Source organism: Elgaria multicarinata, chromosome 2 (assembly GCF_023053635.1).
Source record: "Elgaria multicarinata webbii isolate HBS135686 ecotype San Diego chromosome 2, rElgMul1.1.pri, whole genome shotgun sequence".
NCBI lineage: Eukaryota > Metazoa > Chordata > Lepidosauria > Squamata > Anguidae > Elgaria > Elgaria multicarinata.
The window spans coordinates 50,132,216-50,159,787 of record NC_086172.1 but is presented as its reverse complement, the minus strand read 5'-3'; the positions used below and the strand labels follow the sequence as shown (position 1 = coordinate 50,159,787).

At 41.4% G+C, this 27,572-nt stretch overlaps 1 protein-coding gene across 2 annotated transcripts; it reads left to right on the top strand.

Annotated features, from left to right (window-relative positions):
• The first annotated feature begins 803 nt into the window (after window positions 1–803).
• Window positions 804–27,339, top strand: UPP2 (uridine phosphorylase 2). Of its 2 annotated transcripts, none has more exons than XM_063116523.1 (7): window positions 804–886; window positions 6,684–6,801; window positions 10,381–10,539; window positions 17,478–17,592; window positions 19,706–19,915; window positions 23,476–23,622; window positions 24,688–27,339. In XM_063116523.1, exons 2-7 carry the CDS (start codon window positions 6,724–6,726, stop codon window positions 24,822–24,824), a joined length of 846 nt encoding a protein of 281 aa, XP_062972593.1. In that variant the 5' UTR covers window positions 804–886; window positions 6,684–6,723; the 3' UTR covers window positions 24,825–27,339. The 2 variants fall into 2 exon arrangements, with proteins under 2 accessions (XP_062972593.1, XP_062972592.1); XM_063116522.1 differs by lacking the exon at window positions 804–886 and adding an exon at window positions 1,068–1,308.
• Window positions 27,340–27,572: the final 233 nt, after the last annotated feature.

The window sequence follows — 27,572 nt, the reverse complement described above, 5'->3', positions numbered from 1 at the left end:
TTTTGAAATATTATCTATGTGCATCTATTTATAAAGTATCTGCATTGTCCATGTATGACTCAGTCTTCTTTGCTTCAGGAGAGCCACAATTCTCTGAACCCAAGCCAAACAGACAGGAAATAAAGGCTTGTCACTAGTAAGCAGGGAGTTTGGTTATTTAGTCTTATTATCCTTGATTTCACCACCACTACCATCATATGACTCAAGAAGCTTTCTGTGTTCCTACTAATGTAAAATCATGGCTCTATGGCTGTGCCCAAAATATTAGGGGACAAAAAATTTTGTGAACCGCCCAGAGAGCTTCAGCTATTGGGCGGTATAAAAATGTAATAAATAAATAAAATAATAAATAAATAAAATAAATAAAATCTATTTTACTTAGGAAAAAAATAGTTCCTAAAGAAATTTTGCTCTGGTGGTAAGAGAAAGTGAATTGCATCAGAAGAATTCTTTGAATGTCCAAAGGCAAATCTGAAATTACTGTCTGAGGGAGGGTGTTACTGAAAAACATCTGGAGGGATCATCTCAGAGAGCATGCAATGTTCTATGAATCTCTCTTGAACTTTGGCTTTGTAGTGCAATCCTCAAATCAGCTGTAACTGAAAGTTCATTTTGAGGCCTTGATTTTGTTTACACATAAGATACTGAAACTAATGGCGGTTAAAAAGTAACTCAATGTTTATATGAAGCTCAGCCTTTAGCCATTGATGCTTGCCCAGCTGATGTCCTCCTATATACATTTAAACTTGTTTATCACATTTGCCTTATATATGTGTCCCACGGGTAACATAACACACGTTTTAAGCAAAGGCAACACAGTTGGGAAAACAGGACGCCGCATGCAGTGATGACTGCCAAACTGCAAATGGGGGATTCTGGTCGAAGAGTAAGTACATCAATAAGGTTAACCAGCCCTGCCCTGTCTATCTGTTTAGCACAGAGATGCAATCCCTGGGAAAGGGGAGATGTTTTGGCCAATGTACCACACCTTCAGAAACAGCCAATCTGAGATCTCTGATGCTGAGGAGAATTCTAGTATAATTTGAAATGCAGCTTCAAAAGACAGACTGTGTCACAACTAAGGCACTGAACTGTAAACATCAACTTGGGTCATTCCTGTTAATCATTTTGAATAACAGAAAGCGATAAGTATTGCTGCTGCGAATTCTCATATATGGTCCCATATTTTACACAGTCTTCTTTCCTTTGTGTCTACTGGGGAGTTGTTTTGTGAAAGTCAGACAGTATGACATTCCTTTTACCTGATTCCAGCAAGCCTATTAAGACTGAGAGGAAAGATTTCAATGGGTAAGTAATTTACATTCTGATCCTAAACCATTTACTCAGGTGTGTCTGTCTTAAACACTCATGTAGCATAACAGCAAATTATTATTATTATTATTATTATTTATTTATTTATATAGCACCATCAATGTACATGGTGCTGTACAGATTACACAGTAAATAGCAAGACCCTGCCGCATAGGAGCAAGACCCTGCCCAGTGCCATGTTTTGCAGTATTGCATTGGTCTAGCTGTAGGTGCAAGCATTTACAACATTCTACTGCGTACAGTTGGTTCCAGTTACTAGTGATTTTTTTTAAAATAAAAATTGTTCTGAAGCATTTGATTTTGTTTTTAATAACTAAACATGGACCTGCATTCCTGTGTAGTCAGCCCCTTTCCATTTGCAATTATGATTGGGGAAAGGATGCAATCAGAAACTCTTGAGTCTTTTGAATATCAATGAAATTTAAATGTAGGTTGAAACATAGCCTTTAATCAAGATGATGGGGGGGGGGGAAATATTACAATAATTATAAAAGATTAGATTCTTTCTAATAAAGAAATATATATGTGTGTGTGTGTGCATCTCTTTGCTAAATGTAGCAGGAAAGCGGGCTGAAGCAACAATTGATTAAAACAATGAACTACAATTCATGAATAGACAGAATGATCTATTGGTTTGCTATTAGTAAGGTTTAAATGAAACTTTGGTTTGAGCTGCCCCTTGTGAAAGAGTTTCGGTGCTGAAAAGATTGAGTAAAACAACCTAAATGCACCAACTTTCAGGTACTGGGCATGATACGGAAAGGCACTTTTAGTAAATCCAGATTTGCTGTTTATTGAGCCATGTTTCCTCAAGTCACTCTCCAAACTGAACCCCACAATTGATCTTTTCGTACCTACCTTTCTTCCACAATGGATCCCAAGGTGATGGCCAAGACTCTCCTCCATATTCTACATTCCGTATATTACATTCCTTTAAATATTTCAGGGTTTATCAGGGGAGCTAAGAGAGGAACCATTTATACACTATTTGCTCCTGTGTGCATATTGCATCACACCTGATTAAGGCAAATAGGTATATTAAAGCTCAAAAAATGAATCAACAACAACAGGGAGGAGGAGAGTATTAAAATGCTCTATCAAATTTATAGGTGTTCGAATTAAAGTTAAGAACTTCCAAGTCTCCTTCATTTCAATGAAGGGATTTAAGCATATGCCTAACTTAATCCTTCCACTGAAAGCAATTACTTTGTTCAAAATAAGCTGATTAATTCACTACAAATCTATAACTAAATGGCCACCTTAATGTAAAATGTGGAGATAACCTAATGCATTTTAGCCTCAGTGCAACACAGAATTATGCACCTTGGTTTGTCCTATGCATTTAAGAGTGCAAACCTATGCATGTCTAGACAGAAAAAAGTCCTACAGCTCCCAGCATCCCTCCAGCAGCCATGCTGGGTAGGGTATGCTGGGAATTGTAGGATTTTTTTCTATCTAAACATGCATGAGATTGTAGCTTAAGCTAACTTTTTATTAGCTTAAGACAATGCGGTTATTTAGTCCCTGCCCATCTTTATCTTATGTAATACCAGTGAAAGTAAATCTTTCCTAAGATTCACTAAAGTGAATGCAGCAAATGAAAGGCAAACACAACCTTAAATGATCAAAATTGCCTTCCAGGAAGACGTGTCAGATATTCAAAATTAAATGAATCCCAGCATATTTCATAAGCATTATAAAATTATACTTATGAAAAGTGAAACATAAGAAGATTAGATAAGCCTTTGGGTTAGACCAAAGGTCTACAGACCAAAGACTTATGTAGTCCAGCAACTTGTTTTCCACAACGGCCAAACGAAAGCCTCTGGTAAATCCAGAAGCAGGACATTAGAGCAATGTTGCCCATCGCATTGAAACAGCCATAACTTCTGTTCGACAAGAAGATAGTCCTATAACTGTGCAATACACTGGACAGCCCTCATGTCCCTGCTGACTTTCTACGTTAATTAATGTTATTTTGTTTGTTAGGCTTGGGATGTTGGGGTTCATAAGAACAAAAGGGGGTAGGATTGACTGCCTTGCCCTGTTGCTTAATTCATGCGGTGTGTAACTTGCTTGTCTGCTTAACTGTTTACCCAGATAATTCATAAGCTTCATCCCCGCATGCTCGTAGAGCTAGGCTCCTGCACAGGCCTGCTTTACATTTCTACTCCTGGCTAGCTTCCCCTGAATTCTGCTGCAACCAATTAGATTACGATCGCCTTGTTTAAAAATAAGAGCTGCATCAATCCCTGAACTATGGCAGACTCTGGTGAGCAGAAATGTAAAAGGGAAAAGTTGTCATTTGATCCCCTAGAACTGGCAAATTTTATTGGTGCATAATGAGTGGTAATTAGATGTGCTTCTCTAGCAATACAATATACCTGCCTCCATGTGCGCTTTTCTAAACTTACACTCTAGGTTTTAAAACTGAGTGTTTTTGGTTGTTTCGGGGCTTGCCCTGAAACTAGTCCGTCACCATTCCATAAGTGGTAGGGGCTGATTGTGGACCAGAAATGGAGGGGCTGGCCATGTGCACAAGGGCAGCGGTGGGTTCTGCCCTTCGTTTCTACAAGTTTATCTCCAACCCACCCAATACAGCTCCTAGATTTCGATAGGATTAGCCCCTGGGATTTAGCTTCTGGCCCTAGCTGTACCCTTGTTTTAGCTTTAAATGATTATTAATAAATTAAATACATAGTTGATACACACATACAGCTGTCCGAGGCCAGATCTACACCAAGCCGGATAAGACTGAAAACAGGTTGAAAACTGTATATGGAGCGTGTCCTGGGCCCCAACAGTTGTCACTACTGTTATAAACTGTTTTAAAGCAGTAGTTTAGATCCTGCCCAAGGCAGGATATGAGAGGTCTTAGTGTGTGATTTTACTTGCTATTTACATGTGCTGCTTTTAGATTTTAACTCAGTTTGTAACCTGCGGGTGGGCTGGAAACTGGAGTGATAACTAAATAAATACACATGTCGGTAAATGTTAGAACAGGCCAAAGTGACATACATCTGCAGCCACTGACAACAAGTTGACGACAGAAGCTTTCCCAAGAGATTACAACCAGCAGCAGTGGTGGAAAAGCCTATGTGCAGAGTCCACCTGCTGAATTGTTTTGAAACAAGAAGCCTGTGAGGAAGCCAGCTGCAGAAGAACCCAAGAGAGGCAACAAAAAGTTCTGGCAGCAAACTAGAGACAGGTGCTGGCACTCCAGTCAAGCCAGAATGAATCACAAAGGCCAGAGGAGTGGGTGTTTTGGGTGGATTAGAAATTTATATGCAACTGGGTGGGTTTGAGGGCCAATGGTAGAAATGCCTTTCGAATCGACTATGGAAACATTTTGAAGCCATTTGAGAATCTATTGCCTTGCTCCCACATCCCTCTTCATTACTTTGTTTTCAACCCATTTGTTTTCTAATGCCTCCAGTTGCATGGTTTTGTTGCTGTTGTGATTAGCTTGCTTGTCTTAATTCCAACAGAATGTATCACAGTTCTTGTAAGAACCTTGAGGCAGGGCGGCTTTTGTGACTGTAAGCATTTCAGCCACAAATTCTCAAGAGTTATGTTCGAAACAGCAACAATGACAACAAGAACTTCCATCTGTCCTGGGAAATTCAGGACAGATAAAAGGAAGTAATCCACACACAGCACATGGATAAACTTTGGAATTCACTGCCACAAGATGTGGTGATGGCCACCAATTTGGATGGCTTTAAAAGGGGGTTGGATGAACTCCTGGAGGAGAAGGTTATCAATGGCTACTAGTCCTGATGGCTAGGTAATACCTCCAGTATCAGCGGCAGTAAGCCTATGTACACCAGTTGCTGGGGAACATGGGCAGGAGGCTGCTGTTGCATCGTGTCCTGGTCAACAGCTGGTTGGCCACTGTGTGAACAGAATGCTGGACTAGATGGACCCTTGGTCTGATCCAGCATGGCTCTTCTTATGATCTTAACAACGTGCATTGAGAAGTGTATGTCATGACATGTACAGCTCTCCCATACAAAACCCTGGGCTTAAATCTGAGGTTAGTTCACAGAAGAGAAAATGTCATAAATAAAGGGAAGAGTTGGGATGTAGGGAGCCGCTTGTGCCCTGTAATGCCCACTGATTTTGCTTTACATATAGATCAACATTCTCCAACCTGACGCTCTCCAGATGGATTGAATTCAGTGCTGACCCCAGGTTTTTGAAGCCCTTTGGCCAGTCACCCCTAATGGGCCCTCTCCCTTAGTGCGTCTTCTGTTTCACTGCCATTGTCACAAACTGCTGCTGCTCCTTTACCTCATCATTGCTTTTATAGACCGGCTTGCTAAGCAGAGAGCCAGGGAGCAAGTAAGCAATGGCATGTACTGCTCCTCCTCATCACCACCACCACTGTTGGCTGGACCAGAGTGAGAGGCAGGTGAACAAGCAGCTTGCACTGGTGAAGAGGAGAGGCTTTTGCCCATGGGCCCCCTGCTGAAGTGTGGGCCCTTGGCAAGGGCCCAACTATGCTGACCCTTGATGATGGCCGTAGTTGGACTGCAAATCCCACCATTCTGAGCGAGCTATGGCCATGCCGGCTGGTAATAATGGAAATTGCAGTCCAGCACATAGATTTTTAAAAGCCTATATGTCTTGAGACCTGCTTATCTGAAAGACCGCCTTCTCCCACGAGCCTGCCTGGGTTTTAAAGTGGGGGGGGGCTTTTCTCAGTACCACTACCACCAGAGACACATTTGGTAGGGATGCAAGAGAGGACCTTCTCAGTAGCCACTCCCAGGCTCTTCAGCTCCCTGTCAGGAGAGTCAAGCCTGACTGCTTCTCTGTCCTTCTGCCAGCAAAGATGTTTTTATTCAGGCAGGCATTTGGCATACAAGCTGGCCTGTTGCTGAAGGAGGGTTAATTGGTTGGTGCTGCCTATTTCTTTTCTTTTCTTGCTGTACTTTAAAATTTATTTGCTTTTATGTTATGTTAAAAATGTTTTTTATTTGGATGTTATCAACTGTCTTGAGCACCATTTTATTGGTGGAAAGATGGAACATCAAAAAAGCAAGCAAACAAAATGCTGGAAAATATTGAAAATATTGGAGAAGTTCAACCTCTGGGGAAGATATCTGCAGTCAGCATATCAAATGGGCAACAAATGCACATTTACTGTACTAAAAACAGATCATCTGGAAAGAGGTTGGCTTAGACTCAAATCCTCTCTTCTCTCTCTCTCTCTCGCCAGTCCTCAGCATTATTAATATATAACTTGGCAATCTAAGAACACTCATGAATTCTTGGGCTGTAATATCCTTATTTCACAGGTTTCGTCTTTTGTGTTTGCTTCATTTCCCCCCTCCCCCCCTCCTTAGGAACAGGCTTGTTTATGTTAAGAACCCTCATTTGGATTTAATGGATGAAGATATCCTTTATCACTTAGACTTGGGAACCAAAACACACAATCTGCCGGCCATGTTTGGCGACATAAAGGTAAAAGAGACTTTCTACAGTTGCAGCATTTCTAAGCATAATTCATTTCTGCTCATGCTTTTACTGTTATCTTTTATCATAGTGTCTTCTCAGTGCCAGCTTCAGAGATGACTTACAGGTCCCACAGGGACTGCATCAGTGCCATTCTATAAAGCAGCTCAGAAAAGTATGCTGCAGCTACAGTTATGGGCAATTACCCTTCCTTTCTCTGTAAAATAAGTAGACTGGGGAAACTAAACCTGTTTCTGGTATGATGAGCTAAATTCTTCCCTAGGGTAGCTGCATTGACTCCAGTTCAGAAACAATGCATTGAGGAATTGGGTTCATCATGGGCTCATTTTCAAGTTTGTGTGTTTTATTACTAGAAAGAAGAGGGCAGCTTCTGTTGCTGTAGCATTTCAGCTTCAAACTCTCAACAGTTGTGTAAAAAAAAAAAAACAACAAAAAAAAACCTTGCACCAAAAAGTGTATTTGTTCACACGTAAATCTCTCCCAAACAAAACTCTGGGCTTAAATTTGAAGTTAGCTCACAGAAAAGAAGAATGCACAAATAAAGGGAAGAATTGGAAAAGGGATGGGAGAACGAGCAATGTCTGAGTTTGTTGAAATTCTCCATTTTCCACCTCACTCTCACTCCCAAACACAAGCATCCTTTTTTGCTGAACAGGAAAATAGTGTGTTTACAAATACAAAAAAAAATATGATAAATTTCTCAGGCATGCACCCCAAATGCGCACTTTCCTCCCTAGGCTAAAGCATGAAAATGAGGGGGGGTTGGGGGGGATGCTCGTTCTTGGACCTGTGCACTTGCAAATGCAAGCTCTGAAAATTGCGAAAATATCCTGAGAATTAAACTCCTGCTTGCATTCACATTCGGGGTTGCAAATGGGACCTGTTTGCATGATTTTCCAAAAGGAACGAAATGTTCACACATCCCTAAGTTGGAATATACCAATGGAGGCTGATGGCTTCAGTGTCAGTGGGGCTGTGAATCCACTCTGGGTTTCAGTCAGAACTCTAAAGGATCTGTCCAAGGTGCTGAACCATATCCCCAGAATAGATTCAGCACTTTGGTTAGCTCCTTTAGACTGAAACCCAGGGCAGATTCACAGCCCCACTGACAACAGAGCCACCAACCTCCACTGGAATATAGGAAGCTGAATCCTACCAGGTGAGACAATCTATCTATCTAGCCCAGTGGTTACCAAAGTGGGCAGTACTGCCCCCTTGGGGGCGGTGGGATTGCATAGGGGGGCATTAAGAGGCAAGGGGGTGGCAGGGGGGTGCTCGAGGTGGTCTTTTCCGAGAAGCGCCTTTCTAGAAGGTTTTAAAACTCAGGTATAATTTTATGGGAGAAGGTAGTTTGGTCCCAAGCCATATAGGGGAAGAATCCACACATGTATTAATACCGTTTAAGAAGAGTCCTTTTAACAGTGAATTGAAATGTTTCAAAAGCACCAAAATGCTAATGAAGAGACATACCCTGCTTGGTGTGCCCCACCACGCCAGCTGCAAAACAGAGACGTTTGCTCTCTTTCCCCTCCCTCCCTCAGCAAGCCTACGGCGGGTGCTTCCCATTTAAAGGGGCCACGCGCAGTATGACCCCTTTTTCATTCTCAGCTCCTCCGCCTGGGCGCCGCTGCTCAGCCCAGGCCCCCAGTCCAGCAGGATCTAGAGGAGAACGGCCCCTTTAAATGGGAAGCACCCGCTGCAGGCTTGCCGAGGGGGGAGGGAAACGAGAGTGCTCTGTTTTGCAGCCGGTGTGGCGGGGCACACCAAGCAGGTATGTCTCTTCATTAGCGTTTTGGTGCTTTTGAAACATTTCAATTCACTGTTAAAAGGACTCTTCTTAAACGGTATTAATACATGTGTGGATTGGGGAGGGTCTTGTTGGCAGCACGGCTCCGGACACCTCGGGCTGATGGAGCGCCTCTCCCGGCATGACCCTAACTGAATATACTACACTCATCATCTAAGGCCCTCCTTAAAAAAAATTAAGTTAGGATACTGCTGTGATTGACCTGCTTTTTAAGCACATGTGTTCTCTTGCAGCAGCATTTTGCTCCTTGGCATGGGGCTTGCCGCTGCCATTAACCCCTCCCCCCTCCCTCCCTGACCCCATTGGACTCCCAGGGGGCACTGGGCATGAGTTTATGGAACAAAGGGGGCGGTTACCTGAATAAGTTTGGGAACCACTGATCTAGCCTAACATTCATCAACCTGGCACCCTCCAGATGTTTTGAACTATATCTCCCATAACCTTTGACCATTGGCCATGCTTGATGGGAGTTGTAGTACAAAACATCTTGAAGGCACCAGGTTGGAGCTGGTTGATCTAGCCCATTATTGTACAATTCTGTCATTGAATTAATAATAATAATAATAATAATAATAATAATAATAATAATAATAATGTTTAGGATTGCAATTGTAATATTCTCAGTGCTGCACAGTAACATGCAAAACTGTACAGAACTTTAACGATATAAGACAATTCCAGTAATTTAAAACCTCACATCATTTCTGACTGTAGAAGCCATGTGCGACAGCTGGCAGCTAAATGCTCATTAGCTGCCTCCTAGATCCAGAAGTTGGGTTTCTTTGTTTTTGTTTTAATGTGGCCCTCTGTGACATTTTTGTTCACATTTGTAACTCCCACTACTATCTATATAATTCTGTGCAATTCTTGTCATTCTAGTTGGTACTATTGAAATAATAAATAAGACCACATGCTATTCAGCATCTGGTTCTACTTTGTTTTCAGTAGAAATAACTACCAGCAGTTTACATTCAATGCCCACATTAAAAGGATATTATGCTGGATTTACTTTTAGCTCAACGTTACGGTCACTTCATACAAGGTATTTGGACTGGGGACAACACCCAAGTGCAAAATGCAGACAATGCACATCAGATATGAAGTACAAAAGCATGTTGTTGTAGGTTTTTCTTGCCAGTTATCCCTTTAAAATACAGGCTGGCAGAATTTCATGGATGATATAGACATTCAGGAAGCCAGATATAGGGGAGACCACAAATTGCAGCTCCATATCTCCTCTTCTCTCTCTCTCATAACCATTGAACAAAACAAAACGCATCCCATGACATCATTACAACTCCCACTTCACTTCATTGACTACCACTTGCTGGAGCAGGGAAATTTGAAGTCTGCATATGTCAGATGACACATTTTGTCTTGTTAGGAGTTTACTAGACAAAGACGAAGAAGAGACGCAGGTGCTGTTTTCCAGAAGAGAGATGTGTTTCCCATAACATAGTCTAGTTGGAGCTTCAGATTGCATGGCAACAATAAGGATTAAGGAAGCTCACAAATTGCTTTTCTAAAATAAAATACGCTGGTATCTTATAAATCCATTAGATTTCCTGGGACAAGTGAGATCAAAATACATTTCCATTGTGTGAACCTTGAATAAATGGCTCAGGCAGTCAATTCACTCTGTCTTCCCAGCGCAGTCCCTTCAGATATAAAAGTGTATGAAAGCAGTTCAGCATCTTATCACCAGTGCAAACCAAGTCTCAGTTGTTGCTATGGCTGATAATCTTATAATTTATTTCTAGTTTGTCTGCGTGGGTGGGAGCCCCAACAGAATGAAAGCTTTTGCTCAGTTCATGCATAAAGAACTTGGACTCGAAGGAGATGGCAAAGACATGAAAGATGTTTGTGCCGGGACAGACCGCTACTGCATGTATAAGGTTGGCCCCGTGCTCTCCGTCAGCGTAAGTACATTACGGGGCACCAAAAATGCTTCCATTAGCAGCACAACAGTAACTGATGACTTTAGCACATTGCTCACATCCTTTATTTAATATTTAATGTGCACCGAACACTTGTGAGACAAGCTGGAATGAATGCCTGTATAATCATGGGACTTCATAAAAAGCAACAATACCACCGTTATGGCAGGAGGAGCGGCTTTTCAGGAATCTTCCTCTCATCACAGCCTGCCCTGTCAGTTCCTTAGCCTTGACAGGCAAGGATTGCTTCTATGGCCAAGACGCTCTTTCAGTCCTTTACATTTTTCACTTGTCAGCAAAAGTGCCTGAGGGCACCTCCTGTAATCTCAGTACATCCCCTGGGTGCTAAACCAGAAATATGGGAAACTGAACAAAGTGTTTACCTGGGGGAGGGAATACAGGTTCCTTATTTTGCAGTCTTATAGCACAACCCCTGGCACACGTAGATCCCTGGATTGCCAATATCTGCAGTATGAGTATGAGGCGGCTCAGGAGGAAGTCACAGGCAAATATGGACCACAGCGTTGGGTGTGCTCAAGAGAGACCTTGTCAAAACTAATGTGTGGATGAGCCCTTAGATGTAGGCAGATACCCATGTACTGGAAGTGGGGTTGGTTAATAAAAGCCTTGCTCTGGCCAACAGACTGGTTTACATTTGCTGGTTTACATGTTCTGGTCATTCCCAACCAATGAAGCCTCCTAGAGTTTAACTTAACTACTTGTTCTTCCAAATATAATAATGCAGAGCTCTTTGGGGATTCCACATCTGACACTATTGTGTCATTTCTTACTCTATGTCATAGTTATCATTTGCACATGACATGAGGAAGAAAGGGAAATGCATTAAAGGCAAGTGAAGGAAAGGCTCTAGGGTCATCATTTACATCACTGAGGAAAGTCACGTTTTCATCACTGAGGACAGCCTGCTTCAATTCATATCTTCATTTCTAGCATAGCCTGTGTTTGCCCTGAATGATGATGATGATGATGATGATGATGATGATGATGATGATGGGGGGGATTGGTTGTATTCAGTGGTGGCTTCATACTAGAGGAAATTACTTCTGCTTGTGAAAGATGGGGCCCCTGTTTTTTGCCATCCCCCATACGTTTCAAAAACCTGAGACTGATGGTGGAGCCCTCCAGAGGAATGTGGAATATGGTGCAAAGTGCTGCAACAGATAGGGGGGTCACCAAAAACAGGATGGCCTGCCTTGTGTGAGCATAAGCAGTTCCCACTAGTGCAATGCCACTGTTGGATACAACCCATAATATTTAATTATATAAATCTATGCTTGGCATTTATTATTGCAAGCTATAACTGATGTTTAAGTATCATGTGATGCAATCCGTAAGTGGCTTCAGACATCCTTTACTTGCACTGAATGTAACAATATTACTCCTAGTTTGGGGGTGGGGGATAGTTCTAATTCAAATTTTGCTCCATTAATAATGAACCAGACAGCTATAACCACCTCTTTGAGGTGTGCTGGGATATACATAATGTTTGCATTTGTGCTCTTTATACCATTTCCCATCATCCCAACACAGAGTACTTCACACACAGTGAGCTATGTAATGCAGTCCTTTGCACATTTTCTCAGAAGTATGTCTCATTAAGAACATAAGAGAAGCCCTGCAGGATTAGACCAGAGGTTTATCTAGCCAGCCAGCCAGCCAGGAGGAGGAGCTGGGAAACCCAAACACAGGACATGAAGGCAACAGGCCACTCCTGTTGTTGATCCCCTGCTAGTATTCAGACGCATGATGCTTCCTTGATCCTGGAGGTTACATACAGGCATCTTGACTAGTAGCCTTTAATAGCGTTATCCTCCATGAATTTGTCCCATCTCCTTTTAAGTCATCTAAGTGGGTGGCCATCACCACATCTTGTGGTGGTGAACTCCATAGCTTTAACTAGATGGGCTCTGTGTAGACTTCCTTTTATCTCTCCTGAACCCTTGGTTGTCCCGGGGTTCTAGTGTCAGGAGAGCGAGGAAACGTCTCTCTTTCTGCTTTCCCCCAAATCCCAGTAAGTTCCTCAGTTATCCATTTCATAACTAATTTATCAGCAATTTCTGCTTCTTTCCCTTCAGATGCTCCTCAAGCAGTTATTGCTAGTCCAATCTTTCAGGCATTTGAAAATGCTACATGTTTTAAACTTTAATATACTGAGTGAAAAATTGCCATGGCTTGTTCTTGCTGTTTCTATAAATTATTTCCCTGTTCTTCGGATACATGGAATGTAACAGATGTACAGGCCCGCTCAGGAAATTCCCTACCTGCATCTCTGCTAGGCAAGTGAGACTTAAGATTAATAGGCCAGGAGCACAAAATCTACTTCCCATGCAAGTCAAAGGGGTGTTTTGTTGCAGCATTGAACAGAAGCTGGATCAGACTCAAAGACTATGATTTATACTACTCTTCTGTTTGAATCATGTCATGTGTCTTGGGATGCCACATATTGACTTTGAAAGGCCTTTGGGTTACCTTATTAACAGAGGAAGCAAACATTTTTATCAGCTCAGCCACAGTCTATAAGTCTAAAACTTGGGCTCACTCCCTGCTCTATATAAGCAGTGGTATTTGGAGGAAATTGCTATCTTTGGCGTCTACATGCTGTCGTTGGCATCTTGAATTGCAATCCGGAGTAGTTGGCTTTTGGATTGTAAAGATGGAGTGCCTTGTCCCATATCAACCTGTCCAATCACTGAGACCTGCAGATCAGGGTCTCCTGGTTGTCCCATTGCCTGCAGAGGTACATGTGAGTGACGGCAACCAGGCAGAGGGCCTTTTCTGTTGTGGCACCCTGCCTTTGGAATTCTCTCCCCCATCCTTGATAGTGTTTAGACCCCTTTTGAAGACTTATCTACATACCCAGACATTTGCAGATTTCAGAACCTAGCTTGCTAGATTTTCTGTATTGTTTTTATCTTTATGTTGGGATTATTAATGCATTTTGTACACTGCCATGTGTTCTGATAATGAAAGGCAGTGTATAAATAAAGAAATTGCCTTGGGAATTACAGTGCAAACCTGCATCCTGCGCTCACTTAGGTAACATGGTGTGAAGCAGTTCCCACTTGGGCCTCTTTTACTCTCCTTCCCTCATCATCTGTTCTGCACATGGCACACTGCTTTCAGCCAGTGAACCAGAACCATGGGGAAGGATGAGCTGCTGGATGCTAATTTTAAGACTACGTCAATTGAATGGCCACAGCAAATCACGGTGCCCTCAGAAAAGCAACAGTGGGTGGGGGAAAGCATACACTCTATTATTTTTAATTTAAACAAGGCTAACATGTTTACCTAAGGAGATGTTTTGGACTACAACTCCCATGATGGGTGTGATAGCTAATACCCTGGAAGACAGAAACAAACTTCAAAGTGATCTTGATAGGCTGGAAAACAACAGAATGAAATTTAATAGGGATAAATGAAAAGTTCTACACCTAGGAAAAAGAAACCAAATGCACAGTTACAAGATGGGGGATACTTAGCTCAGCAATACTATAAGCAAGAAGGATCTTGGAATTGTGGTAGATCACAAGCTGAATATGAGCCAACAGTGTGATATGGCTGCAAAAAAAGCAAATGCTATTTCGGGCTGCATAAATAGAAGTATAGCTCCCTAGGTAGCTTCCAAACTACCTAGGGAGGTTGTGGGCTCTCCCACACTAGAGGCATTCAAGAGGCAGCTGGACAACCATCTGTCAGGGATGCTTTAGGGTGGATTCCTGCATCGAGCAGGGGGTTGGACTCGATGGCCTTGTAGGCCCCTTCCAACTCTGCTATTCTATGATTCTATGAAATCGCGTGAGGTACTGGTTCCTCTCTATTCAACCCTGGTTAGGCCTCATCTTGAGTATTGCCTCCAGTTCTGGGCACCACACTTCAAGAAGGATGCAGACAAGCTGGAGCGTGTTCAGAGGAGGGCAACCAGGATGATCAGGGGTCTGGAAACAAAGCCCTATGAGGAAAGATGGAAAGAACTGGGCATATTTAGCCTTGGGAAGAGAAAACTGAGGGGAAAGGTTGTCACACAGAGTACTTGAAAGGTTGTCACACAGAGGAGGGCCAGGATCTCTTCTTGATCATCCCAGAGTGCAGGATATGGAATAATGGGCTCAAGTTACAGGAAGCCAGATTCCAGCTGGACATCAGGAAAAACTTCCTGACTGTTTGAGCAGTACGACAATGGAACCAATTACCTTGGGAGGTAGTGGGCTCTCCCACACTAGAGGCATTCAAGAGGCAGCTGGACAGCCATCTGTCAGGTATGCTTTAAGGTAGATTCCTGCATTAAGCAGGGGGTTGGACTCAATGGCCTTATAGGCCACTTCCAACTCTGCGATTCTGTGATTCTATGATCCCTTACCATTGCCTACGCTGGCTGGGATTTATAGTTGTTTTCATCCCAAACATCTGGAGGGCACTTGGCTACCTATCACTGTAGACAACACTCAGCTAGATAAATCAACACTGCTTACGTATAAGGGGGCTTTCTATCTTCCTAACAAGATGTGAAGAAAAGACTCGGAGCTCTTGGTTGATTTCCAAACAAAGGGCAGTATCCTATGCTGCGTACACATTTGTGCAGCAGGAAGCTAGGAGTTCCAGAAACAACCAGAATTGAGCAGAAATACTCATTTTCTGGAATGGGACAGGTCAGCAGAGCTCCCTCAGTTAAGCTCCACTGACCTGTCCTGGTTCCAGAAACTAGCATTTATGCTCATTTTCAGGGTTGCTTTAGGAAGCACTAGCCCCTGTCCTTCTAGTAGGCACAACTGAACTAACATAACTGCAGTGGCAGTAAAGGATTCTACTCCAATTTCAGATTTGTATTGTGTTCATTTAAATTGGATAGATTTGATAGATCCCTAAGATGCAAATTCAAAGTTGAGCATTTGTCAAAAGGAAACAAGTGTTCCAGTTCTGTGGTTTGAATAGTTTACTAATGTGAGAATGAAAGAGAATTAAATGTTTAAGGCTCAGTTCAGACAACATGTCAGTCAATGCAATGTGAAAACTCCACTCAACGGTTGAGTTTTTAGGAGGTATTCCCCACACAACATGTTCTAACTCCACCGTTGTCTGACTGTGGGCTACTGTGGAGTTGAACAAAATCCACTGTGACATTTGATAGACAGTTCCTCCACCCTCTCTCCTCCCCCGGTCCTCCCCATGGTATACCACCAGCCATTGCTACAACCAACACACACACACACACACACACACACACACACACACACACACACACACACACATATATATATCCTGGCAGCTCTCCTAGAGTGGCACTCACTCCTTTCGCTGTTCTTGCCAGGGAACTTTGCAGCCAGTGGGAAAAGTCAACGCAATGCAATGGAAAACTCCATGGAGCCCTCTACACAAGTTGCAACACAACAATTGTGCAGGAACTCGCCTCTGCACAGCACGGATTTTCAGTGTGGAGTGATTTCCCAAAAAAATTCCACCACGGGGTGGACCTTTCCCGCCAGTCAACACATTTCTCAACGGTGGTGTAAAAACTCCACCATGGAGTTCCAAAACAACTGTTGAGAAACGTGTTGTCTGAATTGAGCCTAACTCGCTCTTCCACTGAAATCAGTACTTAACTTTGGCTGGATTGTGCCTCTAGTTTTCTAGATTCCTTTTAGCCCAATCTGAGATAACCCTTGTACATATTATTCCTGTTTATCTAAATGCCATGGGAATGGAGGTATTGCTAATATATATCTACTTATTTTGATGGTTTCCATTACAAGACATTTGACCTGGTTTGCATGAAATGCTAACCCAGGGTTTATTTCAACCATGGTTTGCTGAACTTAGCAGTTCAGACAACATGCTAAGCCATGGTTAGGCTGCTAACCCTTTTGCAGCAGATAGTTAGTTAAACCGTGATTATGGAGCCACCATGGTTAGGAATGGCTCACATGACATGCTAAGTCATGGTTCACATGACATGCTAAGCCACAATGTTTAGCTCAAAATGCTTAATCACCATGGCTTAGTGTGTTGTCTGAACAGATGATCTGTTATTGTCTGGCAGATGATCGCACAGACCATGGTGTTTTTTCTCAATTCCTGGGTTTGTTTCCCTCCTCCTTTGCTCACTCCCCCTCTGTATCCCAGCTGCCTTTGCAGTACTGGCATGTAAACAGGTAGGGTTTTTAATTGTTCCCGCCTACTGCCTCTGTAGCATGGCAAAAGAACCCATGAACAGTCCACAGTTCTGGATTTTCATATAACTATCACCCATGGTTTAAATAACTCACAGTTCATAACCCAACAACAAACCATGGGTTCTCTTTGTGGGTTGTTCATGGTTAATAGCCCATAGGTAACCCATGCCCACACTTCAACAAACCATAGTTAATTAAACCATATTTTGTAATTTCATGCAAACCAAGTCATTGACCAGGTTGGCATGATCACTGCCACAGTGGGTTGTGGTGTGTGTTGGCTTCCATTTTGAATACACCAGCCACAACAGGCATGCACCATGGCTTGTCATGGCTTGTGAACCCAGACGGCATGGGTTCTGTGAGGGTTAAACCCACTCCACTTCAGTTTGCATGACATAACAAGCCATGGTGCACCCATGCCATGGCTTGCATATTCAAAATGGTAGCTGGCACTCGCTGCAACCAACTGTGGCTTAAATAAGCCACAATGAGCAGCAGCAATCATGTGAACCAGCCCACTGACTTCAATGGGAGGAAACCAAGTTAAAGGCCCTTAGCTTTGGCTCAATCATGCCTCAGACATCCATTGGGATATTTTTTATTGTCCACCAATACTTTAGATCTAGACTGATTACTTTATTATCTTGATTAAATACATTTTACAAATCCAGATTGCTTCTGCTAAGAAGGTATGCAGTTATCCCTTTTCTTTTTCTCTTTTCCTAACAGCATGGGATGGGTGTCCCCTCCATTTCTATCATGCTTCATGAACTAATCAAATTGCTACACCATGCAAAATGCCATGATGTTACCATTATACGCATCGGTACTTCAGGGGGATTAGGTGAGCAAAGAGTTTTGCTGCTGCCAGGCAGAGGGGATGCAAATGAAATACATCTCAGGAAAAGGTCATGTCTTTATGAGATTTTTGTAACTGTTTTTTCCCCCCTTCCAAGTCAACAAATACCAACTTGCTAAGGCATATGAAAGACCAAAAACGTGAATTTTCCTAATGTAGCACCAGCCTGAAAACACAGGATTTGATGTTCTTTTTAGATTAAAATCATCTGGACTATATTTTCCCATAACTCTCCAAAGGCCAGACACATGCGTGATTGATTCAAAGAAATATTATGAGTATCATATGAACTAACACTTTGCAATAACATACAAAAACATTCTCCTTCAAAACCTAGACTCCTGGTCTTTAAAATGTAGAAGTATTCATTCAGCAGCAATACCATATTAATACTACTAAAGACAAGTCCCACCATAAACAAACTCCCAAAAAACCCTCCCTCTTGGAATGAGTTTGTCTGGTGAACATACATGAATCACATACCAGGTAATTCAGTCCAGATATAGACTGACAGGGATGTCAGAGAAATCCACAAAAGAATTAAGCCAGTTAGGATTTCTATGAATCCAGCCCACAGATACTGCTATGGATCAGCTTTTCTGCAGACTTGTGGACCAGGTTTTTTACTTTCCTGGAATTTAATGCAAATTTAGTCACAGAAAGATATGTAAAATAAAGAAGTCCCAAACTTCCTATTTCCCCCTAGGCTAAAGCATTAAAATGCACATTTTGGGGGGACTTGCACATTTGGTGGGGGATTTGTGCACATTTGGTGGGGGATTTGTGCACATTTGGTGGGGGATTTGTGCATTTCTGCAAGTGTAAATTTGCGCAAAATTAGAAAATTGGGGAGAAAAATCCAATTCCATCAGGGAAGCAGATGATGGAATAAAAGGCACCTGACAATCTATGAAAGGGAGATAGAATGGAAGTTCTGCCTGAATGAGACCCACAATTGTATATCAATTAAAAACCCAATAGATTACTCTCAAAGTCATGGCCTAGAATGCCTTATAGACTTGATAGATGTTCTGTAATGCATGCCAGAGCTGTTTGAGTAGACAAAAAACTATTGATCATTACTTTCAAAAGGCATCAATCCTATACCAGTTCCATTATGTATGATCTATTTTATCTCTGAGAATAAAATATGCAGCTTAGTATGCATTTTCAGTAGCTTAAAAAGGAATACTTTAGCCACTAAGCAAAATCAGTACACAACCCTATGCATACTTACTTGGAAGTAAGCACTACTGAGCCAAATGGGACTTACTTCCAAGTAAACATGCATAAGATTGTGCCCAAAGGCCTATCTTCATATTAGAATAAAAAAATTAAATACTAATGAACCTTAAACACATAAACAGTTCTCTGATAATAGTTTACAATCACTGGTTTACCAACAATTTTGTCAATTCTCTAACACATTCCAGTATTACCACAGTCAGGCCCTAGGCATGGGAGTTGGATCCAGAACCATCATTCCACCTGCGGAAGATTATTGCATGCAGTATGGGATTTCTCTCCCACCCACCCCGCATGCCCCCCATATCTGTTTTGGACGATTAGGGGATCCTCTGGAGAAGATTTGGATGGGTGGAAGGAGAAGACAGGAAAGTGCCATTCTGGATCTGCCCATCATTTCTGAAGGGTTCAGCACAAATGTGTAACATTCTCCTCTCCCCTCCGAACTATAATGAAAGAAAAGTTTCTACATTCTGAAATTACACCATGGCCCACACTGGGCCTGTCCTAGCATATTCTAGCACCCCCTGCCCTTTTTTCTATTTTGGTTTCACATACGGTCCAGCCCAAAGAAAGACCCTACAAACCCAGCTGATTACTTCATAACTTTTGGCTAGTCCTAACAAAGGTACCCCAGGCATACGCCAGGTTCGCAGGATCACGCCTTACGTTCATGCTCTCTCCCTCACCATGTAGCCATCGTCTCTGTCCCCACATGTAGACCCTTGTCTAAACTTAACTGACCATTCAAACATTTTGTTGTATTATGATCAGTGAGATTAAAATTGCTATAATGTATGATTGTGGTCTTATTTATTACCATGCAGTTCTTAACTTCCCCATCTGTTTTTAGGAATTGAACCCGGCTCAGTTGTAATAACAGATACAGCAGTGGATTCATTTTTTAAGCCTCAGTTTGAGCAGGTGATCCTGGACAACGTGGTAATCCGAAGCACTGAACTTGATCAAGGCCTTGCTGATGAATTACTAGAATGTAGTAGAGAGATTAAGGATTTTCCAACACTTCTTGGCCATACAATGTGCACCTATGATTTTTATGAGGGTGAGTGGGGGATGTTTATAAACTAATTGTTATTTTTTTAAAATCCTAAACTCAAGAAAAATCTGAAAGCATTATGGCGTCATGACACAACATAGCCAGTTTTGGTTGGCACTACCCAGGGGCTTATTATCACTTTGGCAGAATACAGTATCACACAAGTTGACTTCCATCATGAAACAAGACTTTCTCCTCCTCTCCTCCCCCCTGCACTCTCCTAAAATCTGCTCCAACCCTCTTGAGCAGATTTGGAGGGCACTTAGGGGCCTTTAAGGAGGAATCAGCTCTTCCTTGTTTCTGTTGATAGAAGCCTTTCCATCAGTAGGACAAGCTAATTAGATTCCATACTTTTATTCTTGTTCCTTTTATATAATTTGAAGGTCTCTTGAAACAACAAATACATGTATGGTGCAACACTATACATGTCTACTGGCCCAATGGGGCTTACTCCCGGGTAAGTGTATATAGGATTACAGCTGCTGAACTGAACACAGGTGGACTTACCTCTGTGAAAATATGCACAGGACTGCTGTTTAACGTTCCTTATCCACTTCCCTTCACAGAATCAACTGTAATAATTTGTCCTCGATTTCTAACTACAAAAGAAATATTATGATGTGAACTTCAAGAAGATTGGAGGGATAGCATTCTGCCTCTCTTAATTTTATAGGATACATTAATAAAGCAATTATTTTAAAGGAAAATGTCATCATGAGGCAACCTTTCTCTTTAATTCTTCTGTGGTTACTTGTTCTTTTAGATGCATCTTAATATTCTTAAATCAAATATATACCATGAAAATTTATTCTCCCCCACAATGGGAGAATATTGTGAAATCCCACAATGGGATTTCTCAAGACTGGTTCTCAGGTTCACCGCTGGAAGCAGATTTATAAGAACAAGTGATCACAGACAAATGAAAGGGGGAAATCACTCCATCATAGTGCATGCCTGTTAAAATTACTGTGTAAATTCACCCTCACTTGGGTAAAATAATAGAATTCTATCTATTGGAACATTTCCTGAATGAAAAAGAAAAATGTTTTCAGGAACTGAAGCAGCACACATTTTAAAAACAAGCTTACAATTTGGGAATGGAACTTAGTTTCCAAACAATATTAGAACTACCCTAGATATCGGCCACGCTTACTCGGTTTAATAATAGGAACCCCATAAATACAAGGAAAGTATTATAATTGGATTACTGCAATGTATTATACATGGGGCTGCCTTGGAAGAAGTTGTCGAAGGTTCACTTAGTACAGAGTACAGGGATATAGTATTACCATGATGGGATCGTAATGATTTGATACAAGATGTAGATCTAGCCTGGCACCCCTCTTTTTGATGCAAGTATTGAAAGAGCTTCATTGGCTGGCTATCTATTTCCAAACAAAGTGCTCCTTTTTGCCATCAAAGCTCTAAATGGCTTGGGATCTTGGTACTTGAAGGAGTGCCTAATTCCTGGAATTGAAGAATGAAAGATAGGGAGAGAGAGAGAGAGAGAGAGAGAGAGAGAGAGAGAGAGAGAGAGAGAGAGAGAGAGAGGGAGCGAGGGAGCGAGGGAGCGAGGGAGGGAGAGCGCCAATGAACCACGCTTCCCTTTTGCTTTTTTGTATCACTCAGGAAAATCAAAGGTCTCATTGATAATAATGTCTTATGTCCCTCATCCTCAAAAATTAGTACAAATTCACTGACATTCTGTAAGAAAAGAGTATATAATATTAAACAGTTAAGGTAAAATAATCCCATGTCAATAATCATAGCATCATGTTAACAGCTGGATTACACTCCAGTTACTTCCTGTGACAGGATTATAGCTTCCAAAATTACCTCACTGAAGTAAAATGTCAAGAAGTGTGGCATTTATGTAAATATCCATTAGCGCCTTTGCACTACCCTGGAACCTTTTCTTTAGAGACAATTAAACACTGTTTGCAAAGTGGATGAAGTGAAATAAACGGAGAATTAATAATCTGAGGACTATTTATAAACTTTTGGATCAGTTTGCAAGCCTGGCCATCTGTGTTTTTGCTCAGGACCACATTTTATCAAAGCTGTTTCAGAGGATTAATGTGCAGAAATAAAAATATGATGAAATGGTTTGCTCAGGTTAATACAGCTGCAGGTGTACACTTGCCATGTTCAAAAGTACGTGTTGCAAATAAAACAAACACCCTTTCTTAAACTCTTCACTAACGGCACAATCCTATGTAGTTCTGCTGAGAAATAAATTCCCCTGAGTTCAATAGGGTTTGCTCACTAGTAAGTGTGTATAAGATTGCAGCCTCAAGTTTCCAGCTACTGACCAGAACATTAATTAAAGAGGTTATTTGCAAGATGCTTTAATTCCACAAGGAAGTTTGATTCTGTGACACTAATTAAAGTAATGCTTTGCCAGTGAGTTTAATTCATATTAAATAGTACTTACTAGAACTCATACGTAAACATTTTACATTATTTGAGTTTGAAACGTTGCACTTCAATCCAGATATACCTGTCCTTCGCCGCTCTGTACCTTAGTGCTCTATTTTCCTCATGGCAGGAATTATATAGTGGCAGGTGAGATTGGAAGATATAGTGCAAGATATTTGAGCACCTCTAAATGTGTACACACCCACACCCACACACATTACTACTTCACTGAAGAAAAGGCAAAGGCACAATGACCAATATTACCAAATTAAACCATTTGCTAGCCTATGCATGCTAAATAAGTGGCACGTATCCCTGGGCCCATGTAGATAGACTATGCACTAACCAATTTTATTTATTTGTTACATTTATATCCCACCTGTCCTCCAAGGAGCCCAAGGTGGCGAACATGATCCCCTGTCATGCCAAGTTATGCTCACAACAACTCTGTGAGGTAGGTTAGGCTGAGAGTCCAAGTCACCTGGTGAGCTTCATGGCCAAGTAGGGACTGGAATTCAGGTCTCCTGAGTTCCAGTCCAAGATTTTAACCGCTACACCACACTAGCTTTCTGTCTCCTCCCCTCCCCTCCCCACATACCAGACCATAATTAGTGTACTAGCTTTACACAGGAAACGTCTATCTTTTCATTGCAGTGCTAAAGCCACTGGAGATGGTGTTTTCTGGGTCTATCGGCATTCTCCTTCATATCTGAGGTACTTGCAGCAGGGGGTCCAAATATGCCACTGTATTTTATCACATCAATGACTCTGTTTCATTATTGGTTTGTGTTGCTTTTCTCCACACAGAATAATAAAGCCCACATTACCCTTAATGTATTGATTCTTCTCCCTCGCAATGCAGCATTTTTAGATTCCGCATCTTTATTTGCCACGTTGCAGTTCGTTTTGTGGCGTTTTGTTGCAATGTTAAATGATACATAGGAGATAAGTTATTAATATTTCAAAGTGTGCTATTAAAATAAAATAAAAATGTGACTTTTTTATTTAAGTAGAACTACCTTTGGGCTTTCTGAAAAAAAGCATCCTTTGACTGCGGAAGCCAACTTTGCCAATGGCTTTTGAGAGTACAACACATGGAAATGTAAAATACTAATGCTTTCTTTCCTTTTCTTTTCTTTTCCTCTAAGGTCAGGGACGACTAGATGGAGCATTGTGCTCTTTCTCCAATGAAAAAAAGCTAGAGTACTTAAAAAGAGCTTACAATGCTGGAGTTAGAAATATAGAAATGGAATCTACAGTATTTGCTGCCATGTGCAGGCTCTGTGGCCTTAAAGGTAAGTCACATTCTCTTCCAGATTTTCTTTTCTTTGCTAAAGCTTCCTCTCTGCAACCCAACCCCATCTCTCTCAAAAGTACAAAGCACTTAACTGAAATATGACTGTCAACCGGGGAAATCTGCAACAGATTAAAATGAGTTCAGATTTCTATGAATCTGACCTGCGAATTCCACAGCAGACCATCTTTTTCCCCATCACGCAGATTCTGCACTTACACAGCTGCACATTAGTGCAAGGAGAACAAAATTCTGGTTTTAAACAATCTGGTTTCATCAATGAGCAGACAATCTGCAAAACTAAAAGCCCCATCACATCTAGTTCCAAACGCGTGGCTCCCGTCACTTCTCTGTTGTCGCTCCGAAGTCACTTCCTGAAAACAGGAAGTAATGAGGCCCATTCAGTCCGGTAGGAGAGAGCAGCAACCAGACTTTTTCTGGGTTCTTTTGTGGTGCAACAAAGGCCAGAAGGGGCGGAAGATGTGTGAGAGGCAGACGACGTCATGTGAGCAGTCCGTGAGTGCCCTGTAATGAGCGTGCAGTAAAATGCTAGTCGGATGGAGCTTATAGACTAAATGGATTTCACAAAATGTGTAGATTCCTACTATCAACCAACTTGAGTTGTGGTACTCTATCAGTAGCTTGCCAGCTGTGAAGGGGAGAGAGAAAGGGAGCACAGTTTCCAGATGCTACCTAGGGACCATAAGATTGTCCAAGATGCCTTCAATCAGCCCTAATACTGAATTCCAGACCTACCCTCATGTCATATAAACATCTCATAGGGTAGTTACTTTGAGTCACGCTTCATGGAGGTATCTGGCTTCCTAGTCATTCCTATATCTGTGGGGTTAGTATTTAAATTGTTAACTAATTAGGATTTCTAGCCCACTATATCCTAAAAGCTTGGGGCAAGTAATAAAAGGTTATATACAGTATAAATATGACTTAAATCCCACTGTACTATTCAGAATCTTGTAATATATATATATATATATATATATATATATATATATATATATCAAAAAGAAGTCTGACCCACTTTTTTGCATTTTCACCTGATTTCTAGCTGCAGTCGTCTGTGTGACTCTCCTTAATCGACTTGAAGGTGACCAAATCAGAGCACCCCATGAAGTTCTAGATGAATATCAGCGACGACCTCAACAACTGATTTCAATGTTTATCAAAAAACGCCTTGGGTTATGAAATCCAAAGGTATTATTAGATGACACAGTAGTCTAGAACAGTTGCAGTGACCCCCTTCTCTCTCCTTCCGTGTGTGTGTGTGTGTGTGTGTAAATGCTCTTTGAGTAGGTCCCAGTCTATAGGAATTAGAGTAACATGATACATAAATTAAGCAATCTTTTGTCTGAAGCAATAGAAAAGAGAATGACATTGTTTCGCTGCAATTCTTAATTCAGTGGTAGTATACAACATCTTAATACGGTAGGCACCTCCTTACCTACAACAACATACTGGTTGTTAGCCACATAAAATTAATGGAAGAAAAGTGGAAGGCACTAACCACAGGGAAGGGGAGGAGGCAACCTACAGGTGCACCAGAAAAAAAGTTATTTATTTAAAAGCCCAACATGTTTCAAACACTATTTTAGAAAACCAGTTGCAACTGTATTGCGATACCAATTTGAAAATTGTTGTTCAAGAGTGCCCCAGAGGAATGACAAGTGTTTGAAATGTATTGGGCTTTATATAAATATTTGTTTTGTTTCCTCCATTCTTTTCCCAACATAAAATAATTGCCTAATGTTTCTGCATCACATGTCACTGCTTTGAGGTCTGCATGTGAACTATTCAGTTCATCAAAGGGTGTGGCAAAACTCTTAAGGACTTTAGTTAGCTTAGGATGTCACCAGCAAAACTTATATAAATTGAATACCTGTTTGGCTGGGGGATCCTAAATTCAATTAGCCATTGGCTCTTCTGAAATCCTTCTCATATGCACCTCCAGGAAAACCACTAAAACTTAACCACCCTAACTCAATGGGCCAATTCACATGAACAGCAGCTAGCAATGTGATGTAAATAAGCCACCGTGGCTAGTGGCATGTACTGGCCGCCATTGTGAATATTCAAGTTGTGACGGGCATGTGTTGGAGCTTATCATGTCATCTGAATCCAAGCGGAGTGGCTTGTTATCATGATTAGCAAGCAAGCCCAGAAACCAAGAACAGCCGATCTGCTAATGCTAATCTGCTCTTCCCTTTGACATAATGAGGTAACTGATGTGAATGGAGATTTGCACTCTTATCCAAAAGCTACTTGCTTCACTCAGTAAAGTGCTACTGAAGCAAGATTGGGCCTAATACCCTAAATTCCAGACACTGAGTCCAAGAATATTCCTCTTGAACTAAAATTATAAGCAGCTTTATCTTTTGTGATAAACATCTACACTCAATTCCATAGAAGTTGTGAATGGTCTGGTATTTCATAATAGGTACACAATCTCTGTGGCAGATACAGAATCCTACCTGGGTCTGCTGGTGTTCCAGATTTACTTACTTCATTTCCAAGCAATTTATTTGACTAGAAAGTGTCACCTTACATGTGCAAGCAAATTATTCAGAGCCCCTTTATGGTGAACTTCCACATGGATTTCCCCACCCTATCCCAAAGCAAGGCCCATGTTATCTCCACATAGATGAAATCAACCACAGTGGAAGCAACATAGTGTTGGCCTGAAGCCCGCTTGTGTCATATTCTATAAACAAATGGCAAGACTTCAGTCCAAGGGTCATCAAGTAGTTCCCTTTCTTTCCACAAATATCTGAACTGAACACTATCCCCAATGTGCCATGTATTTAAGCAATTATACATGGCACCAGGTTTGTTATATATTAGTCCATATGGGTGTCAGTGGCCGCCATTGGAAAGTATCCTTGCAGCACAATCTTATACATGTCTACTCGAAAATAAGTCATATTGAATCCAATGGGGATTACTCCCAGGTAAGTGGGTGTAGGATTGCAGCTTTAGCTGTCATTAGGGCTGTTTTATAATAGTCATCCAAACTAGCTCTTGTGCCTCGGGGATTACTTCACAGTTGACTCAAAAGTAAAGCTGCCATTCCTGTGTATTATTGTTTGTTCAGCACACCTGTGAAGAGAGACTAGAATATTACTTTAGAACACAGTAGGGTTACATTTCATTTTAGACATCTGTCAGGAATTGATCAAACAGCTTCAAAATATTTAGACAGAAGATGTCAATGTATGGCAACTCCATAGCAGCGCAGAAAATGTTCCTAGTTGATTATGCTATGATCCTAGCTGAATATGGAATACCTTGAAGTTGGTTTCATACCAAAGCGTTTCAGTAAATACCAGATGATGAGCTCCACGATGACAGACAAACCAAAAGAAAGGAGAAAAAAGAGCTATTACTGATTCAGAAAAGTGATCAGAAATAACTACTGACAAGTACTGTATGCTTGCTAATCAGACATGGGAATTGTAACCTTTTCTGAATATAGTGCTTAGAGTATAATTTTGTCCATAATATAGTTACTTTTAAGAAAAATCTTGTATGTAACTGAATTTGAGAATTGTGCTGTGTTGTAATAAGTTTACATTATTTATATTGTGCTAGAGTGATAATTTATCTGATAATATTTATGAAATCTTTTATATGATATGATTAAAGACTTGGGGTGGGATGAAAATCATGATATAGCACTTGCAATACACATGCTTACCATACTGTGTTTTATTGTCCTCCTGCTTCTTTTGATTTCCTATATTGGACTAGTACTGGAGAGTTGTTGTTTATTCGTTCAGTCGCTTCCGACTCTTCGTGACTTCATGGACCAGCCCACGCCAGAGCTTTCTGTCAGCCATTGCCACCCCTAGCTCCTCCAAGGTCAAGTCTGTCACTTCCAGAATATCATCCATCCATCTTGCCCTTGGTCGGCCCCTCTTCCTTTTGCCTTCCACTTTC